The following is a 19992-nucleotide window of genomic DNA, read 5'->3' as shown; positions in this document are numbered from 1 at the left end:
GACTGGCCGGTCCCCAGCACAGGACCCGGCCACGGACACGGATGGAGTGGAGAGGATCCCTGACGGAGGAATCCGGACCTGGGATCTGCAGTGGAGCGTTTTCAGGTGAACAACGCCCGGCCCCGGAATCCTCCGTGCCGTGTACCGAACACGGTCCGCCCCAGATGACTCAGGACTACCCAATGAGCAACGGTAGCCATGGCGGAAAGCCCCGTTCGAACTGGAGCGATATCGCCGAGGACGAAGTGCGAAGATTCAGTAATGGACGCCCACCAGCGCCAACAATGGATTGCCGAGGTCCTTAATAAGCATCGAAAGTTGAACATGAAATCGAGACCTGATTATCGAGGCGGATTGGTCTTAAAGGCTGGGGCAGCGTTCTGAACATGCATGTAATATAAGGAATCCTTTGTGTGGCTGATGGATCACGGTGTCATCCCCGGATGTGTGTCGCATCCATCTAGAAATGGGGTAGTGGCTCGAAAAGGAAGGAAATGAATCTTCAGTCAAATGGAAAAGGAAGGACATGGAACGAAGGAATGCCAACAAGGATGGAATGGAAGGAGCCCCTGGAAGAATGTGACACGTGCATGAAACGGACGACAGAATGTCCACGCGACACGAATGGAGCACTTGGAAAGCACGAAGAAAGGAGTGAAATGGACTTTCGCCTCGGTATGGAAAGGAAGGAAGGAACGGAGACGGGACGGACTGGAATGTTCGGAAGGAATGGAATGACACGGAACACCGTGGGTGACCGGAAAGGGATGTGGTGAGACTTGCGCGACGACGGTTCGCTCGAGGCCACGTATGGTCGATCTCCGAAATGTTCGCCCCCATCAGTGAAGTGTGAAGGTGGTTGGACCGCCGACTGTCAGGACGTTGGGATCTCAAATGAAGCCACGACGGCCCGCGGCGATCTGGCGGATTCGCCAATGTGCAAATTATTCAATATCGGCACCGTAAGGTCTGAAATTTGGTTCAACATGAAATGACGAACGGATTGAACAGCCGGAAAGAAAGAAAGGATAGTGGATGGAATGGAGGAATGGACCAAGGAATGGAAGGATGTATGGAACTGGAAAGAATGCACCGGTGTTGAAATAAGTGGAAATGGAATGGAATGGAGTGCACCTTTTTTTTATTTCTGTTGGCGCTGTTGGCGAACTTCCTCGACCCGCTGTTTAGTTTCAGCGGATTTCGTTAAGGTTCCTGTACAAGCAGCTCTCTGAGCTGTGCGAGGTGTCAGCACAAAAGCTACGTCTAGAGCTCAGCAGTAACATGCACTACGTAATTGCGTGGGTCTTCTTGCTTGCATGATGCTCTCGTATTGAGCAAGCCTCGACGGCTTGTCCAGTCGGGAAATCTCGCCTATTCGTCCATTCTGTCGGCATGTGCTATTCACGAGTTAGACGAGATGAAGATCCAGCCCCGCCGCGGCCAAGCTGCTCTGGTTGCAGGTACTTTACCGACAACTTGGCCCAACCTACGAAACATCGCCGTCCATTTTGGAAGATTCGCGCGTTGGCGCCACCGTCTCAGCAGCGCCAAAACGTGCGTCGCCTTCCCCGTCGCCGCCGTTCCCGATTTAGTGGCGATCCAATCAAGGTTGAGTGGAGGGGTGGCGAGTCGCCCAAGCCCGTGGCCAACGGCAGCTTCGGCCCAGTTGGCAGGTCAGAGCGCGCGCCAATTCCGGTAAACTCATCAAAGATGCGTGAGCGCGTGTGTGGCGACTCGCGATCTGTGAACGCTGCTCGACTTCAACCTACGCTTGCTCCAAGCAATCCCCGCTGCAGCGACGCGCAATATTCACGCTCGCCTTATTTGTCACCACCGCTGCTCGGTGCAGATGACGACGCGGCGGAAAAGCCCGCACGGATGCTGGGACTCGTCACAGTGCAGCAGAAACACGAAGAGCAAGTTGAAGCGGCGATGAGGCGAGCGCCTCAATGTACGCTCGACGAGGTTGTGTAACGCATTCGCCGCTGTAGGCGAAAGCCCTGCTTCGAAAACCGCCGCAATGCGCGAGGCGCATGCAAGGCGCCTGTGAGGCGATCCAAGCACTAATCGAGGATGTTGAAGTGGCAAAGTCGCGCGGAGCGCCGCGCGTGTGCTTGCCACCCGCAAACCGGCGCCGCTATTTATGACCGGCGTGTCCGACGGGCTCTGCGCACTGGATGAGTCACTTCCAATTACACCGCGCAGCACCCACTCCTCCACCCACTGCAGCAATGTGCAACATGATGATGATGCAGTGCGCGCCGTTTGTTGAGGACCCCGCCTCCAAATGCGCCTCGACCAAGCCGCTTCGCCTGCCAGTACTCAACGTCGCAGCCCGGCGGCAACTATCTGCTACCGCGGCTTCCGAGCGGTACTCGCGACGCGCAGATGGCGTCTCGTTTCAAAATGAAGTCTTTCGACTGCGCACGCAAGCCAAGATCTCCGAGCTCGTGCACCTGGCCGCAACGGCCGCCTCGACCGACGTCTGCAGCACTAACGCGCTGCTTGCCAAGAAGGCACTCGGCACCGGCGTGCTGGAGCGACGTCCGTTCACAACTGCTACTGCCGTACAGTGCTAGCCACGAGAAGTAGACTCCAGCTTATTTATCCTCATGCTGCCACAGGATAGCAGTGCCTATAGACTAGATGTTATTTGCAACATGTATTGTGTCTTTTACCTATTCTTCTGGGGTAATTCTAATGTTCATGACTAATTCACACGCTAATTACGGGCTGTCACTCCGTGACCGAATTAGGAGTGGCGATGTGAGGAGAAGTTGAGGCGGAATAAGCTACCACAGTAATCAAGACCGGGTAAGAGGGAGGTGCAGTAGTGCATTCGGAATGGCGGTTTGCTATAATACAGCAATGTCATTATTATATTTACCCGCCACCGTATTCCCGTCGATATGTCATCGAGGGAGTTGGGGGATCGGTTACAATCCTAGGTAGAATTGGCATTAAATTAGGGCTCGTCGCCCTTTTATGGGTCTAATTCCGTAGGAATTATAATAACAGCCCCGCCAAATTGCCGCATTTCCAACACTCCTATTGGTGTGCCCTACTTGCGCCTCATCACCAATATCAACCTGTTTTATAAAAGAGATGTATAAATCCTCCAGGGAGTAGCATTTTTCAACCCCCCCCCCCCCCCCCCCCGATGGACGTGACGACGACGACTTGTGGTTGGTACAGGCTATCGCTGCCTTGTTCATCCGGTGCGTTACACTGGAAGGTGCTTCACGATCAGGAGCTCAGATACCACCCGGCTGAGAAAGAAGTCGTGGCCTTGCTCAGAGTTCTCAGCGTGTTCTACACGATGTTGGTTGGAACCAAGTGTCTATATCCGATATTCGGTTCTGAAATGGTTGTTCAGATATCAGTCCTTGGGAGTTCGCTGTGAGCAGTGGGCTGCTCGCCTACCTCCATGGCCGTTAGAGGTTCACGGAGAAATTAGGATGGTCTTGCAGCAATTTTGGGAGCTGGGATTACCCCCCGGGAGTAACTCGATAAAATCACTGAGAACCTGATCCCAGCTAGGGGACGTGTAGTCCGACCCCCGCCTATCAGTCTGGATATGCTCGAAGCTGATTACGACGGATGACTGCTTAGTTTCGACGGAGTAGCCAACCTCTCATATCGGCGTGGCAGCTCTGGGTGCATTATGCGGAAGTTGCCATCCTGGGGTGTTGTTGAAGCTCGGGGTTTCCGCTTTGAAGACATCACGGTGAATGAAGCTGAGTATCATTGTCTCGTTGAAGGTACTCGCATAGCGTTGGAACGTGGGATCTCAGATTTAGTCGTAGTTGGAGATTCTTGCAATACAACAAGTTCAGGGCCTGATCCAATGTCTGAACACCAAGCTTCCGTTGTTGCTAGCTAAGTTCGAGTCTACTCGTCTAAAATTCAAGTCGCCGAGGTTAGTCATGTCAAGCGAGAGTTTAACGCAGCCGTGAATTATCTCACATCTAAGACACTTTTCGTTAAGTGTAACGAGGTCCCAGCCAATTCTAGGCCAGGACCCATCAGTCAGAAACCCAAACCCTACTACGTACCGGCCACATGTCACTTTAATCGTGAATATTTGTTGACCCAAGTCTGATCTTTGTACAGACTTCAAGTGGGACTGGCTACATCTGGAAACTGGGCTCTATGGACGTCAAGGTGCGGTGACCCCGGGCCCAGGTCTGAGATTTGAATTCAGTCTGGGGGCTGAGGTCTGAGATTCGCTCTAGAGGCCACATGTCTGGGGTTCCAGGTCCTGAATCTGGCCCTGGGCAGATAGCTGAGCTTCGGCCTTTGGATCTGTGACTTGGCGTCACTTGGTTGCTTAAGTCTCATATTCCAGATCTCGGATCGGAGACCTAACTGTTTGGAGTGCCAGTGGTTCTGGGACCTGAGAGTAATGTCAAAGTCTGAGACTTTGGGATTTGGAGCTCAGTCTGAGGCTTGTATGTGCATCAGACGCTGAGATGTTCAGTCTGGGGTCTGGAAAGAGAGCGTGGCGTGCGGCGACCGATTTCATCTCGGCTGTGGGATGCCACAGCTGGGATAAGGAATCAGTATCGTAATTTTGCCCCCAGATCAGATTCTTGGGTGCAAATCACGAGTATTCAGATTACGCCAGGAACTTGTGGACTGGATTGGCCGGAATTGGTCTGTCATCACTTGATTGCACTGATTACTCTGGGTACAAATCAGGTGTAATCCGATGTCGCCAAGATCCAGGCCTCCGATTGCCTCATATCCAAAGGCGACTGGTCGGGCCGAATCTTGTGTGCCAGACACCAGGCACCGAAAAGTCTCAACGGAGCGACCCTCAAAAAGGCACCCGCCAACTTCAATGGCCAACTACCGCAGATCCCAGACCGTCCCTACAGCTAGCACCATGTAGCAACTTCATATCCCAGACTGCGAACTCTCATCCCAAGTCTGGGAGCCACACCTCAGACTCTCAAACGCGTTCTGGGCACGGGGGCAGTAGCTGGCTTTCATCCAGTCTTAGCCCAGCTTCTGAGACTCCGTCATCATAACACAGACCTGGGCCAAATCTCAGCATCCCAGACGCCAAGTCTCAGAGTCTGGGATAACGCCAAATCTCAGACCAGCTCCCATCTAAGACTCAGGTCACCGATCACTTCCGCGCAGTTTCCTTCCGCATCTCAGACTCCATATTTCCGATTCTGGGATAACATCGTCACTCGGACTCCAATCCCAGCTCCCAAACTCTGTTCACAATTGCCGACTCTCAGCTTTGGCTCAGGTTCTGAGACTCCCAGGCTCAGAATCTGAGCTGGGGCAAAATTCAGGTCGTGATTTCATATCCCAGTTGTGGCACCCCAGAGCCGTGATGAAATCGGACACCGAACGCCAGGCTCTCTTCCCAGGCCCCAGACTGATCATCTCAGAGACAATACCAGTTCACGCGTTCGTTGCTGGATCTGGTGCACAGACAAACCCCAGACTAAGCTCCACATCCCAAGGGCTCAGACTTTCGAGGTCTCAGGATCCTAGGCACCCCAAACATTTAGATATGAGGTCTGGGATCTGAGACTTAAGCAACCAAGTGACTACAAGGCACAGATGCAGAAGGCCGAAGCACAGATATCTACCCAGGGCCAGATTCAAGGACTGAAACCCCAGATCTGTGGCCTCTAGAATGAATCCCAGACCTCAGCCCCAGACTGAATTCAAATCTGAGACCTGTGGTCCGAGGTTGCTGCATCTTGACGTCCACAGAGCCCAGTTTCCTGATCAAGCCAGTCCCACTTGAAGTTTGTACAATGACCAGACTTGGGTCAACGAATATTCACGATTAAAGTGACATGTGGCCGGTACGTGGCAGGGTTTGGGTTTCTGACTGACGGGTCGTGGCCTAGAATTGGCTGGGATCTCGCAACATTCCGGTCGACCTAGCAAGGACAACGACTGCGACATCCGCGACGACTACAAGGGTGGCAGCGCCGCCACCACTGACCGCTTTACTTCGCCACCAACAACAGTTGTGTCTCGATCTACATCATCGCCAAACGTGAGGGCAACACCAGCCCTGCCACCGACGGCAGCAACACTGATTCTACCAGTGGCACCGTTGCCGAGCCCAAGAGCTGCGTTGGAGATTCCAAGTCCAGTGACGCCGCTAGCAGCAGCGGCAGTAATTGTGTCGGCCACAACAAGTGCGTTTCCATCGAGGCCAGCGACGGCAGCACCGCCACCACCAGCTGGAGCACCCACATCGCGCTCTCGAGTGTCGCCGTCAGTGACACCAAGTCCAGTCCCGCCGCTTACAGCTAGAGCAGGAGCTGTGTCGGGTCCGAGAGCAGCGTCTCCATCGAGATCACCCACGTCGCCTCCACCAACGAGTCCACGAGCTACGTCACCGCCACGAACGGCGGCATGAACGCCAATATCGTCGCCTCCAGAAGCTGGGCATGCACCAGCGAGCACACACACGCTACCGAGTCCAACCTCCGTGTCGCAGCAAGCGACTGTTGGGGGAGCTATATCGGGCGTGACAGCGGCGTCACTGCCGTCTCCTGCGAGTGCGTCACCCACCACCAGCTGCATCACCATCACCATGCTCCCATGAAGTGCCGTTGGCAAGCCATCCAAGAGCGGTGACGTCAATAGCAGAAGTAGTGACATCAAACCGGAGAACTACGTCTCCGTCAAGGTCAAGCACTTTGGTGCCACCTGCGAGTTCACCGGCCACATCGCCATCGGTGGCATCCCCTCCAAGTTCGAGACATTTTACATCACGAGGGATCCCTAGGACTACGTTATCGCAAGAGAATGCTGCACTACGTTTCGCATCAGAACCGCTGTCCCAGCCGGAAACGGTTCGAACCATGACTACTATTTTTGGCGACGTAAGGGCGGGTGCAGTACGACAGTAGGTCGGTCGAATGCATGGCAATGCTGGTGAAGTGATCCCAGTTGGAGGGTTTGACCTAACGGAGACATTGATTCCAATTGGACGTCAACGATTTATTCCTCGACGTAGGCGCGGGAGTTGGTAACATGTTAGAACAGGTAGTGCTTACAACCAACGTCCGAGCGTGCATTGGAATTGAACTACGGGCGGAGTTTTGCGGAGTTGGTGAGGATCGTATCCTACAGTCTATGCGAAATTACCCCCACCTACACAAAGTACTCCTGATAGCAGGGGATGTCACAAATGCAGCTCTATCATCGAAAGCACCGATATGCCAGGCTACAATAGTATTTGCGAACAACGTTTTGTTTGAAGAAGATGCAAAACTGGTATCGTCACGAGAACTATGTGTCATGTCTAATGTTCGATTGGCTGTGGTAAGTTCTCTAGTTTGACCAAGGTATCGAGCACCATGCATGCAACCTTTCTGTATCAAGTATAACTTATCAATAAGCTTGATGTCCCATGCAGTTGGAGATCAGGATGACAGTTGCTTTACATATATCGACGCTAGCACTAACGTAGCAAATACAGCTTCTTGTTGACAGTATTTCGCAGACACCGTCGCTCACGATGCTGCTTCAAATTATGTTCGTGATAGTAGTCGTGTCATAGCTACCGAATATACGGGCTCAAGCATGGTGAAACGTCGAAGCTCTCGTCGACACCGCGGTAGTAGCCGCCGCTTCCGCACTGACGGTGACGCTCGTGGACTCAACGCAGCTTGTTACTCTTCAGCGACGATGTCGACACTTGTGGGCTCGATGCTCTCGCTACTGCTGTGACGCAGTTCATGGACCCAGTGGTAGCACCTAAGTACTCGAATTTGGCCCGCCGATAAGTTCGCCTACTAGATTTGTCGTAAACATTCTGTGCGGGTCGCGCACGGTGGATTCTGGCGTGACCAAGCACCTAATCAGGAATGCATTCGATCGAGCTACATCGACCAGAGCGAGAGCGAGTTTATTATGCAACCGCTTGTAGCTATGTCCATCAGGAATGGAGGACCTTCCTCTGATTTAGTCCAATCTGGCCACCCCTTGCATGTTGCGGGTGTACTCATTGATGCATGTAGGCGCTGGAAATTCTAGGGCCAGGCTTCCGACTGTTTGTCTAACCGCTGCCATCGTGGAGGCATCCGCATTGGACACCATATGCACAATATTGCAATCACATCAGGACCCCGCTATCACTGCATGTTCTCGGGACTCCGCCTGACGCCCTCGCCACGTTTACACTTATCGTCTGTGTCAAGCATGGTGTGACCGGGAAAGTGTTTGCTGTTGATGCGAGTGGTACCGCGTCCATACAGTCCTTTCAGGCGTTGCCCCTGCAGTAGTTGCACAGATGCATAGTTGTTGTCCATGTTTGCCACTCGATTGGACCCAAACATAGGCTGCACCATTTCAAGAACGTGTTAGCAGATTTTTGACACTTCTTCCAGCTCCTGGCTCAGCGCCTGCACCTCCACGACGCCGATGACTCCCCGCAAACGATCTGCACTGTCGTTGCGATAGCCGTGCAGCTTATAATTGAGCGCAAACCTACGTGAGGAGCAGCATATCATGTAGAGCCTGAAATGGTATTTGTGGGTAGGTTTAGTCGGGTTGAGCACGATCATGTGACGGCTCTGGTGCGAGTGGCAAGCCACGCTCGCTTCGTCTAATGCAACGTCTCTCCCTACCACGACGTATTTGTCGCCGGTAATCTTCAACAAGTTCAGAAGCGGTCTAATTCGGGCGGTGGTATGTTGAGCAAGATCCGTAGAAGGCGGGTTGAAGCATAGGCATCGCCGCAGTAGTTTTAACCGGTTTAGCGACATAACGCCATCTGATGAAGTTGTTGATCCACCGAAAATTGCGTCTTCAGGCTGGGCACCGTAGGTTGCGTACTCCCCTCTGTCGGTTAAGGCCATGAGTAACAAAATGCCCAGGCAAGCCATCAATTCGTTCATCGCGAATGGTTTTGAGATTTTGACGTGATGAAGGTCAGCGTACGCGTTCGTCTCATGCAGCACCTGCTGCCAGAAGTTCCGCGGGACGTACTCAAAAAAGCTGGAGCTTATGGAGTGCTCAAATGTGACGATACTCCGGCCGAAGGTAAGACAGCGCTGACCCTTCTCATAAAGGTCTCGCGGTGTATACAAGGTATGGTTAGGCTCGAAGCGCATGTTACGAATCGCTTCTACTTCTTGCAGAGTCGTAGGAAATAGGCCGACAGGATCGTAAGCTTCATACACTTCTGCTTCTTGAAGTTCGTGTTCATCATCGATTTGATTTTGTTCAGATTCATCACAGTCGAGTAGTTCTTGTCAGTCTTGATTGGCTTTTTCCTTTGTCAGCGATCAGTAGTTATCAATTCCATGATGAATGGCGCCGACTCTGATGGTTTCAATGCTGCTTTGAAATTCAGTGTCGAGCCACAGAATCTGAGTGTTGCCCTTGGCTCTCTTGGCGGGGCAACAGACTCTGCCAACGATATATGCCGTACTAGCAGGTCGGTAAATTTTCTTGCTCACCCAGGGCTCTCTTGAGGGGGAAACGCCACGAACTCGCCGATATACACGTGTTGAAGAAGTCGAGGCGGTTGGGGTTCGTGGTGTAGAAGGCTGCATCCGACGCTCATTTTCAGCTCGAGCACTCACCCCAGTCCAGAAGGACCGGGGTTACGGCCACGACCACGTCCACGACCGGAGGCACCACCTTCACTATCGTCGACTGCTTGGTCTTTAGCACGCCCTGCTCCGGTCCACCTGCAAGTTGCAATGCCCAACGATAGCTTCAGCTCATGCAGCACCACATCCATCTTTTCCAGCCACAGTTTACCTTCCACAATGACAGCGTCGGTAGCATTCCCCGACTTCGCGATTGCACCCATCGATCCTGCTGTTGTTTTGAAAGAGACATTGGAATTATCCCGTACAACTACAGCTTAATCCAATAAAATACACAGATCATTAGCAGACACTACCCGACCAGATATCACCTAAAGATACGCGCCGTTAGCGTGAATGAAATGCAGCACGGCGTCCCCGCAGAGTAGATAGTCGTCGTTTTCAACTCCACGTGGATCGACTCCAAGACGAATGCAGCGGTAGGGGGAATCTAGGCATCGGCCTCCTAGTGGTGGTCTTGAGGTCCATCCTTCTTTGCACAATCTGAGCTACACCTGCCTCAACTCTAGTACCCCGCCAAACCCTGTCACTACCAGAGGGCCATCTTCGCCGCCGGCACACCGCCTCTTACGCTTGTTCTTCCTAGCACAAGCAAGCGCTTCATCAGCGTTGAACTTTGGCATTGGTCTTGCGTTTTCCATCCAGTTCCGCAGAATTTATAGGGAGCGGCTGCGAAATCTGAAGGCCGAGATGGATCGTCGCATTGTGATAGTTTGTACAGGTTCTATAATTGGTTATTCTAAGGACCGATCACCTACACGAATCCTGGGTTATACATTTCTAAAGGTCACCACAAGTAATCCATTATCTTTGTTCGGGACATGCATCGCATACAATACTCTACATGAATACATCCATCGCGCCCACACTATATATTAAGCATAGTAAATGTGCATATCGTATAGAAACGTACAAACACCATTCATAATAGACGTTTAACGCTCACACAAGGGCCGATTACGCCAGGAGTTTGCGCCGCTTTGTCGAATTCTGCAAGAAAGAGGGATACCTCAACCCCTTTAACAGCGCTTTGATGGGCTTCCAGGGGTTATCGTCGCGTACATTAACCTTCTTGCCACAACCAACTTCTGCCGGTGGCCGCCGAGAAACTTGACATTACACCAGACCTGAGATGCTTGTAGGTGGCCATCCACACGACCGTTGGTTGTTGGAGAAGGCGGCAGATGGGCAAGAAGTCCCTCGTGGAAACCCGGCACGGTCCGCTGCCATTACCCAGATTTTGGCAGGCCTAAGTAAAGCGAAGTAGCGTGAAAGGACTCCCAAGCGTGCGTCTCCGATGTCTGCCGATGCTGTCCCGACCGATGGTGGTTTTGCAGGACGAAACCATGTTCAACACGACAATGCGGATGTGGTTTTCTGCCGTGGGTTCGCTTTGCTTATACGGCATGTGTCGCATAAACGAAGTTCTGATCATGAAAAAAGATGACATCCAGCTGGGTCTTCAACGCAAGTCTCGCACTGGTGGCAAACGGATTAGCTTCGGCTGTTTCACGATTCGTGATAAGAAGCCAGATCACGATCCACAAGCAAGCCGCACATACTCACTTCACCACCTTCTAAAAAAGGAGAAGGCTGCTGATGCCTTAACATACACCCGTCAGTGGTTTGAACATGCATGTAGTGGGTCTAACTTGACTCACTACTTTAGCTTGCACGTTGCGCAGCGTGTATGAGGAAGCGTAAGTACTTCGTAATTACTTAGGTTAATTATATTTGAATACACAAATATAATTTAACTTAGACAAGACTCCAAGTAGCTAGTTTAAGGTAAAATGAGAACTGTATTGTTTGTAAATTGACCTTCCTCCTAAATCTGCTAAAATCTGTTTATCATCTATGAAAGGGGTCGACAGCGGCTGGCTGTCAGAGCCCGCTAATATGCATGTCTCTGATTGGTAGAAAGATGCTGCTTTCTACCAATAGGATCTTTGGGTATGTGTGGACCACTCATTGTGGTGGCCCACTTCAATGTATCCATTGGTGTGGCTTACACCAAGGTGAGGAAGTATCTAAAACTTTTAACAGATATCCTATCTGTTAAATTCACAAGTGGCTTGCAGCCACTTGTACGTGTAACCCCGTTACACCATCCCCCCCCCCCTTAAGGTTAGACGCGCGGGGTCTCCGCACGTCAATCTTCGGAATTGACCATTCGTCAATTCTCCGCGTTTGGAGAAGAAATCCGCGCTCATTCAACGATGAGCGCGCCTCAGAAGAAGTCCACAAAGTCGGTGGGGAGTCATCTCTCCATCGACGACTACTTCGAACGCCAAAAGGCGAAGTACGGCGACGTCGTCGACTTCGACGACGACGATGAAGATATGGAGGGCGAGGAGGACTCGCCCTCAAAGCGTAAAGACTCAGTGTCGAGCGAATTGGTCGACCTTCACGCCAAGAACGTTCGCCCGCGTGAAGGGGACGAATCGGACGCTTCGAGTTCGAAGCGTTCGCGTACTGAGAGCGATACCCCACTCGCTTCCGCTGGGGCTCTCAGTACTCCGCGCGCTGGGTTCTCCGCGCGCTGCGCCTGCAGCGCGCGATCCGTGGATGCCGTCCGCGTCCGAGATCGCGGACCGGTTTGGGAACTCGGTACCTCCGAATGAGGTGCCGCTGTACGTATGCAGCGCCATCAAAGATGACGCTGTGGCTGCCGAGCTGCACTTTGATGCGGAAACGCATCAAAGGCGCGATTACTACATCGGACTCTTTCATGAGCTCCGATGGTTTCAAAGCAAGAAGACCTCTTCTCGCAGCAAAGTGTCCGAATGGCAGGCACTTTGTCAAAGTTGGAGCGCCTTTGTTGAAAACTTCAACAAGAGGCCGAGTGCTTACCGTGATCGGATTAAGCAAGCGCGTGATCGCTTCGAGACGTACTCGAAGCGTGGAAAGTTGGAGCAACTCCACGTTGCTGCGGAGGAGGCGAATGCGCCGTGCGCTGTGCCCGAGGGCTTTCAGTGCACGAAGTGCTTCCCAGGCGCGGTCCGCTTGAGCGACCGCGACCTGAACGGGTACACGTCGTTCCGTGTGCCCGAGAGTCTCAAAGAGCTCCGTGCTAAGTTCTTAGCACGTGAGGGTTCGGGCGCTGGCGATGATCACAGCGCTCGTAGTACTTCCACTGCGCCAGCGCGTACTGCTCCTCGTACGCCCTCACCATGTCCGGAACGTCCTCCAGCAAGACGTTCCGCGGCTCCCATGTATCTTGATGGGGAGGAAATCCTCTCCAACGAATACGAAAACGAGCCCCTTGAGGGTTCGTTTTCGGGATACTATGGTCAACAATCCGCTCAACAATCCAGCGGGTTGAGCCGCAGGCGTCACGGATCGGCGGTGGTGGGGGTGGGAATACGCCCCGGGTATGATCAGCCCCGGGCTGATCAGTATGCGCCTCTCCACGACCGGGTGACCGCCGTGGAGCGTCTGCAGGGCGCTGAGTTCGCCGCCCTGAACAGGAGCTGGCGAACCAGAAGGCCCAAGTCGCGGCGGTCTCACAGACCGCCTCGAATATCCAGGTCGAGCTGGGGACCCAGATGAAGGGGTTGCTCCAGCGCGTCCCCGCGCTGGAGGAGAGGCTGCTCGTCGCCGAGGCCAAGGCTTCCGCTTCTGCCTCGGCTCCTGCCGAGGCTTCGGGTCAGCCGAGCTAGATGGCTCGTGCTGCAGGTATGGCTTCAGCCGTCCGACGTAAAAGGTCGGATGGAGGCGCATGCTAGACGGTATGTCTAGCGTGTATGCGTTGACGTGCCGTGCCAACACAGTGAATGGCCCGATGAAGCGTGGAGCAAGCTTGCTTGCTCCGAAATCCGAAACTGCATTTCTAGGCAGGTTTTGTGTAGCTAACAAAACTAATGAACCAACTTTGAATTCATTTGTGTTGCCTCTGCCCACATTGTCTGCGTTCAGCTTCTGTTGATCAGCAGAAGCTGCTATTGTGTCTTGGACAAACCGAATTATGGCTTGTCTTTTGGTGATGAAATTGATTGCATCCGAGCTGAAGTCATTCAGCTCGCTCTCCGCTAGAGGCCCGGCCTCTGCGTGCTTCTTCGCGGTGTCTGCGCCCTGCGCAGACCCGTGGTCTTTGCCCTTGTTGTTGGAGGTGTCTGCGCCCTGCGCAGACTCATGTAGTTCGTTCGTTGTTGCAGCTGACATTGTGCAAGTGTCAGCGGTTTTCTGCGGCTGCTGTATTGCAGTCGTAGATCCTCCCCCACTTAAAGTGGGAGCCATCACTCCGAGTAAACTCGGTAGACGTGGATGCCGCATGGCATTCACGTAGAACGGTGTATGTCCTGTCGAGGAATGCACTGAGTTATTGATGACAAACTCTGCCATCGATAAGCACTCGCTCCAGTATTGGAACGAGTGAGCGTAGCTCTTCAACATATCGACGAGCACGCGATTCACGCGCTCGGTTTGACCGCCCGTCTGCGGATGATCCGCAGTCGACATTGAAAGTTGGCTCCCAAGAAGTGTAAACACTTCTTGCCACAGGTGCGCTGTGAAGCGCGGGTCTCTGTCCGACACGATGTCGGACGGCATGCCATGGTGTTTGAACACCATGTCGACGAACAGACGGGCCGTCGGCTTCGCGGTCACTTCTGCCGGCACCGCAGCAAGATGTACCATCTTGCTGAAGCGGTCGACGAAGACCACAACACCGGTATTCCCTCCGCTGTCCGGGGGAAGACCAAAGATGGAGTCCAAAGACATGGACTTCCAACACTCCGACGGAGTCGGTAGTGATTGTAACGGAGCCTGCGCAAACGGCGCAGGTTTTTGCGCGTTGGCACACCTCGCAAGCACGGATGTACTTGCGCACCCACTTGTACTGGTGGTGCCAGTAGAAGTCGCGCGTGAGAAGGACGTATGTCTTCTCACGACCGAGATGTCCCGCAGTCGGGGCATCATGATACTCGTACATGATCCTGAGTCGCAGGTCATGGTCATTCGGCACGACAACGCGATCCGCGTTGTCGTCGACCGTATTATAAAGCAGTATTCCGTCGTGCACCCGATATCGGTGTGCACGCGCACGAAGGTGCTTGGGCAACTTCTGACGAGCCTTGTCAGAAGGTGCTGTGCCATAGACCAGCAAGAGGTTCGTATCCGCGTCGTTCTCGTACGCAGACTTCACGTCGTCCAACAGAGACGACGTGGGTGTGCTCGATCGCATGGCGTCAATGGCATTGACGTCAGCAGCTTCTGCATAGTCCGGCCGACGTGATAACGCGTCGGCCACTACATTCAATCTTCCGGGTTTGTATTCGACCCGGAAGTTATACTCCGCAAAGAATGAGAGCCATCTCGCCATTCTTTGTGATATGTGTGGCGACTTCACTGCGGTGCGCAGTGATGCATGGTCGGTGTAGACCACAAATGGTCTACTTCCAAGCAAATACACTCGGAACTTTGCGAGTGCGTATTTCATGGCAAGGAGTTCCTTGTCATGCACCGGATAGTTGCGCTCAGCTGGCTTCAGCTGACGCGATTGGTAGTAGACGACACGATCACGGCCCTCGTGATCGTGCTGCATCAACGCGCATCCGATCGCGAAATCGGATGCGTCACACACTACGTGAAATGGGCGCTCTTGGTCAGCCACTGCCAAGTTCGGCCCCTCAGTCAAGCCCCGCTTGACTGCATCGAATGCCTTTTGGCAATCGGGTGTCCAATTCCACACAGCTTCTTTCTTAAGAAGTTGTGACAGCGGGCGGATCTTGCCCCCATAATCCTCCACGTACTTGCACAAGTGCGTGGCCAAGCCAAGGAACTGCCTCAGTTCCTTGACACTTGAAGGCGTTGGCCATTCGTTAATCACTCTGACCTTTCCGGGTCAGGGCGAACACCATTCTACCCTACAAGACACCCGAGGACGGGTATCTCGCTCGCCCCGAAGATACACTTCTTCAGGTTCGCGTAGAGCTTATGCTTTCGCATAAGCTCAAGTAGCTTCCGGAGATGCACCCGGTGTATCTCAATGTCGGTCTTCCCGTCCACAGCTCGGCTGTGGATGAATACATCATCGAAGTAGATCGGCGCGAAGTCGCGCACCGAGCGCAACAAGTGCGTCACGCACCTGTTGAAAGTCGCAGGGGCGTTCTTAAGCCCCTGTGACATCACTAGCCATTCCCAGAGCATGCCGCTTGGCGTGCTCACTGCCGTGAGAGGGATATCGCTCTCACGCATTAGGATTTGATAGAATCCATCTCGCAAGTCGAGAGCACTGTAAACGGTGCTCCCGGCCATCGAATCGATGATAACATCTTTTCGCGGTATCGGCATCTGCGCCGGTACCGTCGCATCGTTCAGCTTGTTATAAGCATGAACGATGCGCCATCCGCCCTGTGGCTTCTTGACACAGAACGTCGGAGCACTGTGCGGGGACTTTGATTCCCGCACTTGTCCTGCTTTACGACGACTTTCAAAGAAGTCGTCGATCGCTTTCACTTGCTCTCGCGGCAGTGGCCACTGCCGCGTGACACAGTACTTCGTGCCCGGCACGAGATTAATCTCGTGCTGAATGCCCTTATCCTGCGGAAGCTCCGCAGGAATCTCTTCCGGGAGTACGTCTTTGTACTCCCTCAACAATTCGTAATAGGGACTCGACTTCAGCGAGTCCCAACCTTGTTCCTCGAAGCGCTCTCGCTTCGTCTTCGCACTGAGAGTGTCTTCACTCTCAGTGGTACTTCCCATGAAGAGCTGCCTCAGCTCTTCGCTCTCGCTCTCCGTTCTTTCGCTGTTCGAAAGAACGCAGACTTGTTCGATGCGTCCATCGTGCAAGTCGCGCGTGAAGCGCTTCCAGCTCATGGCTGGAAGCGAAGTCAACTCCGACGCCGTCGTCGGAGGACTAGCGAGTTCCATGTCACGATACTGGAATCCAGTATCGGTGCGCGTCAAGACGCTTAGCGTCTCGACATCCGACGTCACCGCCTCTGTCTGCCTGGCAGACAGTTCTTGTAGCGTCTCGGTCCCGGACCGAGACTTGCGCAGCGTTTTTCGCATGCGCCGTCTTCTTGTTGTGCGGAGCCCGGTTCCGCAAGGTGGTTCTTCTGGTCCAGGCCCGGCCGTGGACAGTTGTTCGCCGGCGGACCCTGTCTGCGGGCGCGAGGTATCAAGCCCGGCTTGACCGCATTTTCCTTCGTGCAGCCCGGCTGCACGGTAGTGTGTCCCTTCGCCGGCAGACCCTGTCTGCGGGCGCGCGATATCAAGCCCGGCTCGATCGCATGGCGCTTCGTCGTGCAGCCGGGCTGCACGACAGCATACAAATTGCGTCAGTGCGGTACGTTTGCAACCGTCCGCACTGTTTGCAGCGTCAACTCCCGGAGTTGACACGCCTTCGTCACCTCGACGCCATTCATTGGCGGAGCCCCTCATGACCGAGGGTGCGGCGCGACGCGTCGTTGTCGACCTGACCTCTTCGGGTCAGGGACTGTCCCTTACTCGCTTGAACGTGGGTGTTGGTTCCCGGAACCAGCACATCTTTTTCTTCCGACGTCGGCAGCATTGCCGACGTGGGTCTCACTTGTGCGCGCTCTCGCGCACTTCTAGGGCACTCCGAGACAGCAGCATAAAGCGCTGTCTCGACTGGTGCGCCGCGCGCACCTGCAGGTGCGTGCGCTGCGGTAACAGGGCCATCGCTCTCTGTTCCGCTGTCGCGTCCGAAGCGCACGAGCGTGCGCTTCTTCCAGTCTATCTCCGGATCGTGTCGTCCAAGCCACGGCATGCCCATTAACACGTCGAACGTATCGTCCAGGTCCAGGACGATAAAGTGTTCGACAAACACTCGTTGTTTGTACGAGAAGCGCACGTTCACGACGCGCTTCTCGGTCTTTACGATGGCACCTGTTGCCAGTCGCACCTCCAGAAGACTTCGAGGTGTATCTACCTCCTCGAAGTCAAGTCTCGGCAGGCTTCGTAGTCGAACAAAGTTGTTCGACGCGCCTGAATCTACCAAAGCTCGAAGAGAGTCACTCGCTCTCTTCGAGTAAACCTTCAAGATGACTAGGTTTGGCCTGTCATCTTGTTTCTTGCAGTGAGAGCTGATCTCACTGGGGGCTGCAGTCCTCAGTGTCGCGTGCCCGATGTCGGCACGCGCGACGGCATTACCAGTAGGGCGCCCCGCGCCTACTGGATGTTCGCGTTTTTTTGTTGGTCCGCGGCGATGCCTAGCATCGCCACGACGGCCACCTCCAGGGGGCATGGGAGCTGTGCACTCCCGTGCAAAGTGACCGATCCTTCCGCAACGGAAGCATCGCACGTTGCCTCCCTGCTGCTGGTAACCAGCAGTTGTTGCGTTCGAGAGGTCCATTGGTTCTGGACCTCCCGTCCTCGCTACCGGGCGCGGTTGCGGCCTCGGTACGTTTACATGGAGTTCAGCCTGCCGCAGGCTAAACGCTTCTTGCATGGCAAGGGCGATTGCAGCTTCGAGAGTACTCGGGTACTCTCGGAAGAGATAGGTCTTCACGGGCCCATCTCTAAGTCCTTTCATGAACGTGACGACCTTGGTCGCCTCGTCAATCGGGTTAGTCACGATATTTGATACCAAATATCGTGCGCACAGCGCGTAAGCATGGACGTCATGCTTACCCTGCTGAAGGTCGAGGAACTCCGCCCTCGACCGGAACTCGTTTTGCGGGGGCTCAAACGCTTGTCTGAGCTCCTCTTTGAACACTACGTACGTGCTGAAGCACGTAGGATCGGAGAGTCGGCGTCCATAGGCCCAACTCCTTGCGCGTCCGCCAAGGCAGGACATGGCGAACGCGACCTTCGACAGCGGGTCGACGATGCGTCGAGCCGCTATGGCTGTGTCGAGCTCGACAAGCCACCGGAGGAGAGGCTCGCCCTCTCTTCCCACGTAATTGCTTACGCTCAACTTTAATGGTTGAGCACGCGGTGTCGTCCCTGACGACACCGTCACTGAGGAAGCAGCATCACGCTGCTCCTTCATGATGAACCCCAGAGCAACACCATGTTGCTCCATCGGCGATAGCGTACGCAGCATCGTAGCTATCGCCGCATCTCCAATGATTGTTGACAGTCGTTGGAGGGCTTCCCACTCTGGGTCAGACAGGTGGGGGCAGTCAGCGCGTGCAACATGCGTTGCAGGCGTGTTGGAGCTCTCCATGGGCACGTCGGTGCTCATGTGGTTCTCGGCTCCGCGTTCGTACACCGCGTACGAACGTCAAGCAGTCGGTCGTTGGACGGACTACAAAGTGCTACCAGGTGTAGTGGGTGTAACTTGACTCACTACTTTAGCTTACATGTTGCGCAACGTGTATGAGGAAGCGTAAGTACTTAGTAGTTACTTAGGTTAATTATATTTGAATACACAAATATAATTTAACTTAGACAAGACTCCAAGTAGCTAGATTAAGGTAAAATGAGAACTGTATTGTTTGTAAATTGACCTTCCTCCTAAATCTGCTAAAATCTGTTTATCATCTATGAAAGGGGTCGACAGCGGCTGGCTGTCAGAGCCCCGCTAATATGCATGTCTCTGATTGGTAGAAAGATGCTGCTTTCTACCAATAGGATCTTTGGGTAGGTGTGGACCACTCATTGTGGTGGCCCACTTCAATGTATCCATTGGTGTGGCTTACACCAATGTGAGGAAGTATCTAAAACTTTTAACAGATATCCTATCTGTTAAATTCACAAGTGGCTTGCAGCCACTTGTACGTGTAACCCCGTTACAATGCACGCATTGTCCTACATCATACATGGCGAGATAGCGACTACGCGCTCCCGGGGCTGATAAAAATTCCGCGAGGGTCAAGAAAGTGCAAGCGTGGGGACGAAACATCCGTGACTAGTGGATCTTTTCGCATAGTCGGAGTAAAATGGGGTATATGGCAGATAACAACTTCACACAGGTCCTTAACATTGTCGATGACACAGCAGGGATAAGCAAGAATGTACTTGGGGATGGTTTACTTCACACTGCTTTCGGCGAGGAGGGGCTCCGTATAAATTTATGTTTGCTTCAGAACTGCGGAAGTGGTCTTGGAAGCTGGTTAAGTGGTGGGCTGGATGGTCGCAGAGCGAGAAGTCAGAAACCATAGTTCGGTATCTTTTGAATGATGTCAGGGATCGAGAAGAAAACCAACTCGGAGACTCGCTAGCACCTGACGCGATAATGGTTAAGACAACAATGCAAGAAAGCGTTGTTGGGCATGGAGTACGAAACCCTGCAATCTATCGAAGAGGGATCTGACAGCATTTCTGATCTTTCGCCATCGTCAACGTTGGATTCATCAGTCGTGTCTGCATCCCTGGTCAAGGACATCAAAGATGCCGTAACGTCTAGCCTAGGGATTTAGTTAAAGACATCGGTGGAAACACTCAAGCGTCTGCAACCGATGAAGTAGATGAC

The 19992-nt window shown here is 53.5% G+C and overlaps 2 protein-coding genes across 2 annotated transcripts; one reads left to right on the top strand and one right to left on the bottom strand.

Annotated features, from left to right (window-relative positions):
• Window positions 1-2231: 2231 nt before the first annotated feature.
• On the top strand, window positions 2232-2579 carry IUM83_06879 (uncharacterized protein; the record flags this gene model as incomplete). The annotated part of the gene is made up of 1 exon (XM_067931114.1): window positions 2232-2579. One exon carries the CDS (start codon window positions 2232-2234, stop codon window positions 2577-2579), a length of 348 nt encoding a protein of 115 aa, XP_067787108.1.
• A 3367-nt stretch (window positions 2580-5946) lies between these two features.
• IUM83_06878 (uncharacterized protein) lies at window positions 5947-9811 on the bottom strand (the record flags this gene model as incomplete). Its single annotated transcript, XM_067931113.1, has 3 exons — window positions 5947-6425; window positions 9579-9686; window positions 9760-9811. The coding sequence occupies 3 exons, from the start codon at window positions 9809-9811 to the stop codon at window positions 5947-5949; spliced, it is 639 nt and encodes a 212-aa protein (XP_067787109.1).
• Between the last annotated feature and the right edge of the window lie 10181 nt (window positions 9812-19992).

This window comes from Phytophthora cinnamomi, assembly GCF_018691715.1.
Source record: "Phytophthora cinnamomi strain GKB4 chromosome Unknown Contig62, whole genome shotgun sequence".
Lineage (NCBI taxonomy): Eukaryota > Oomycota > Peronosporomycetes > Peronosporales > Peronosporaceae > Phytophthora > Phytophthora cinnamomi.
The sequence above is the reverse complement of the archived record's forward strand: the minus strand, read 5'-3'. Positions and strand labels throughout refer to the sequence as shown.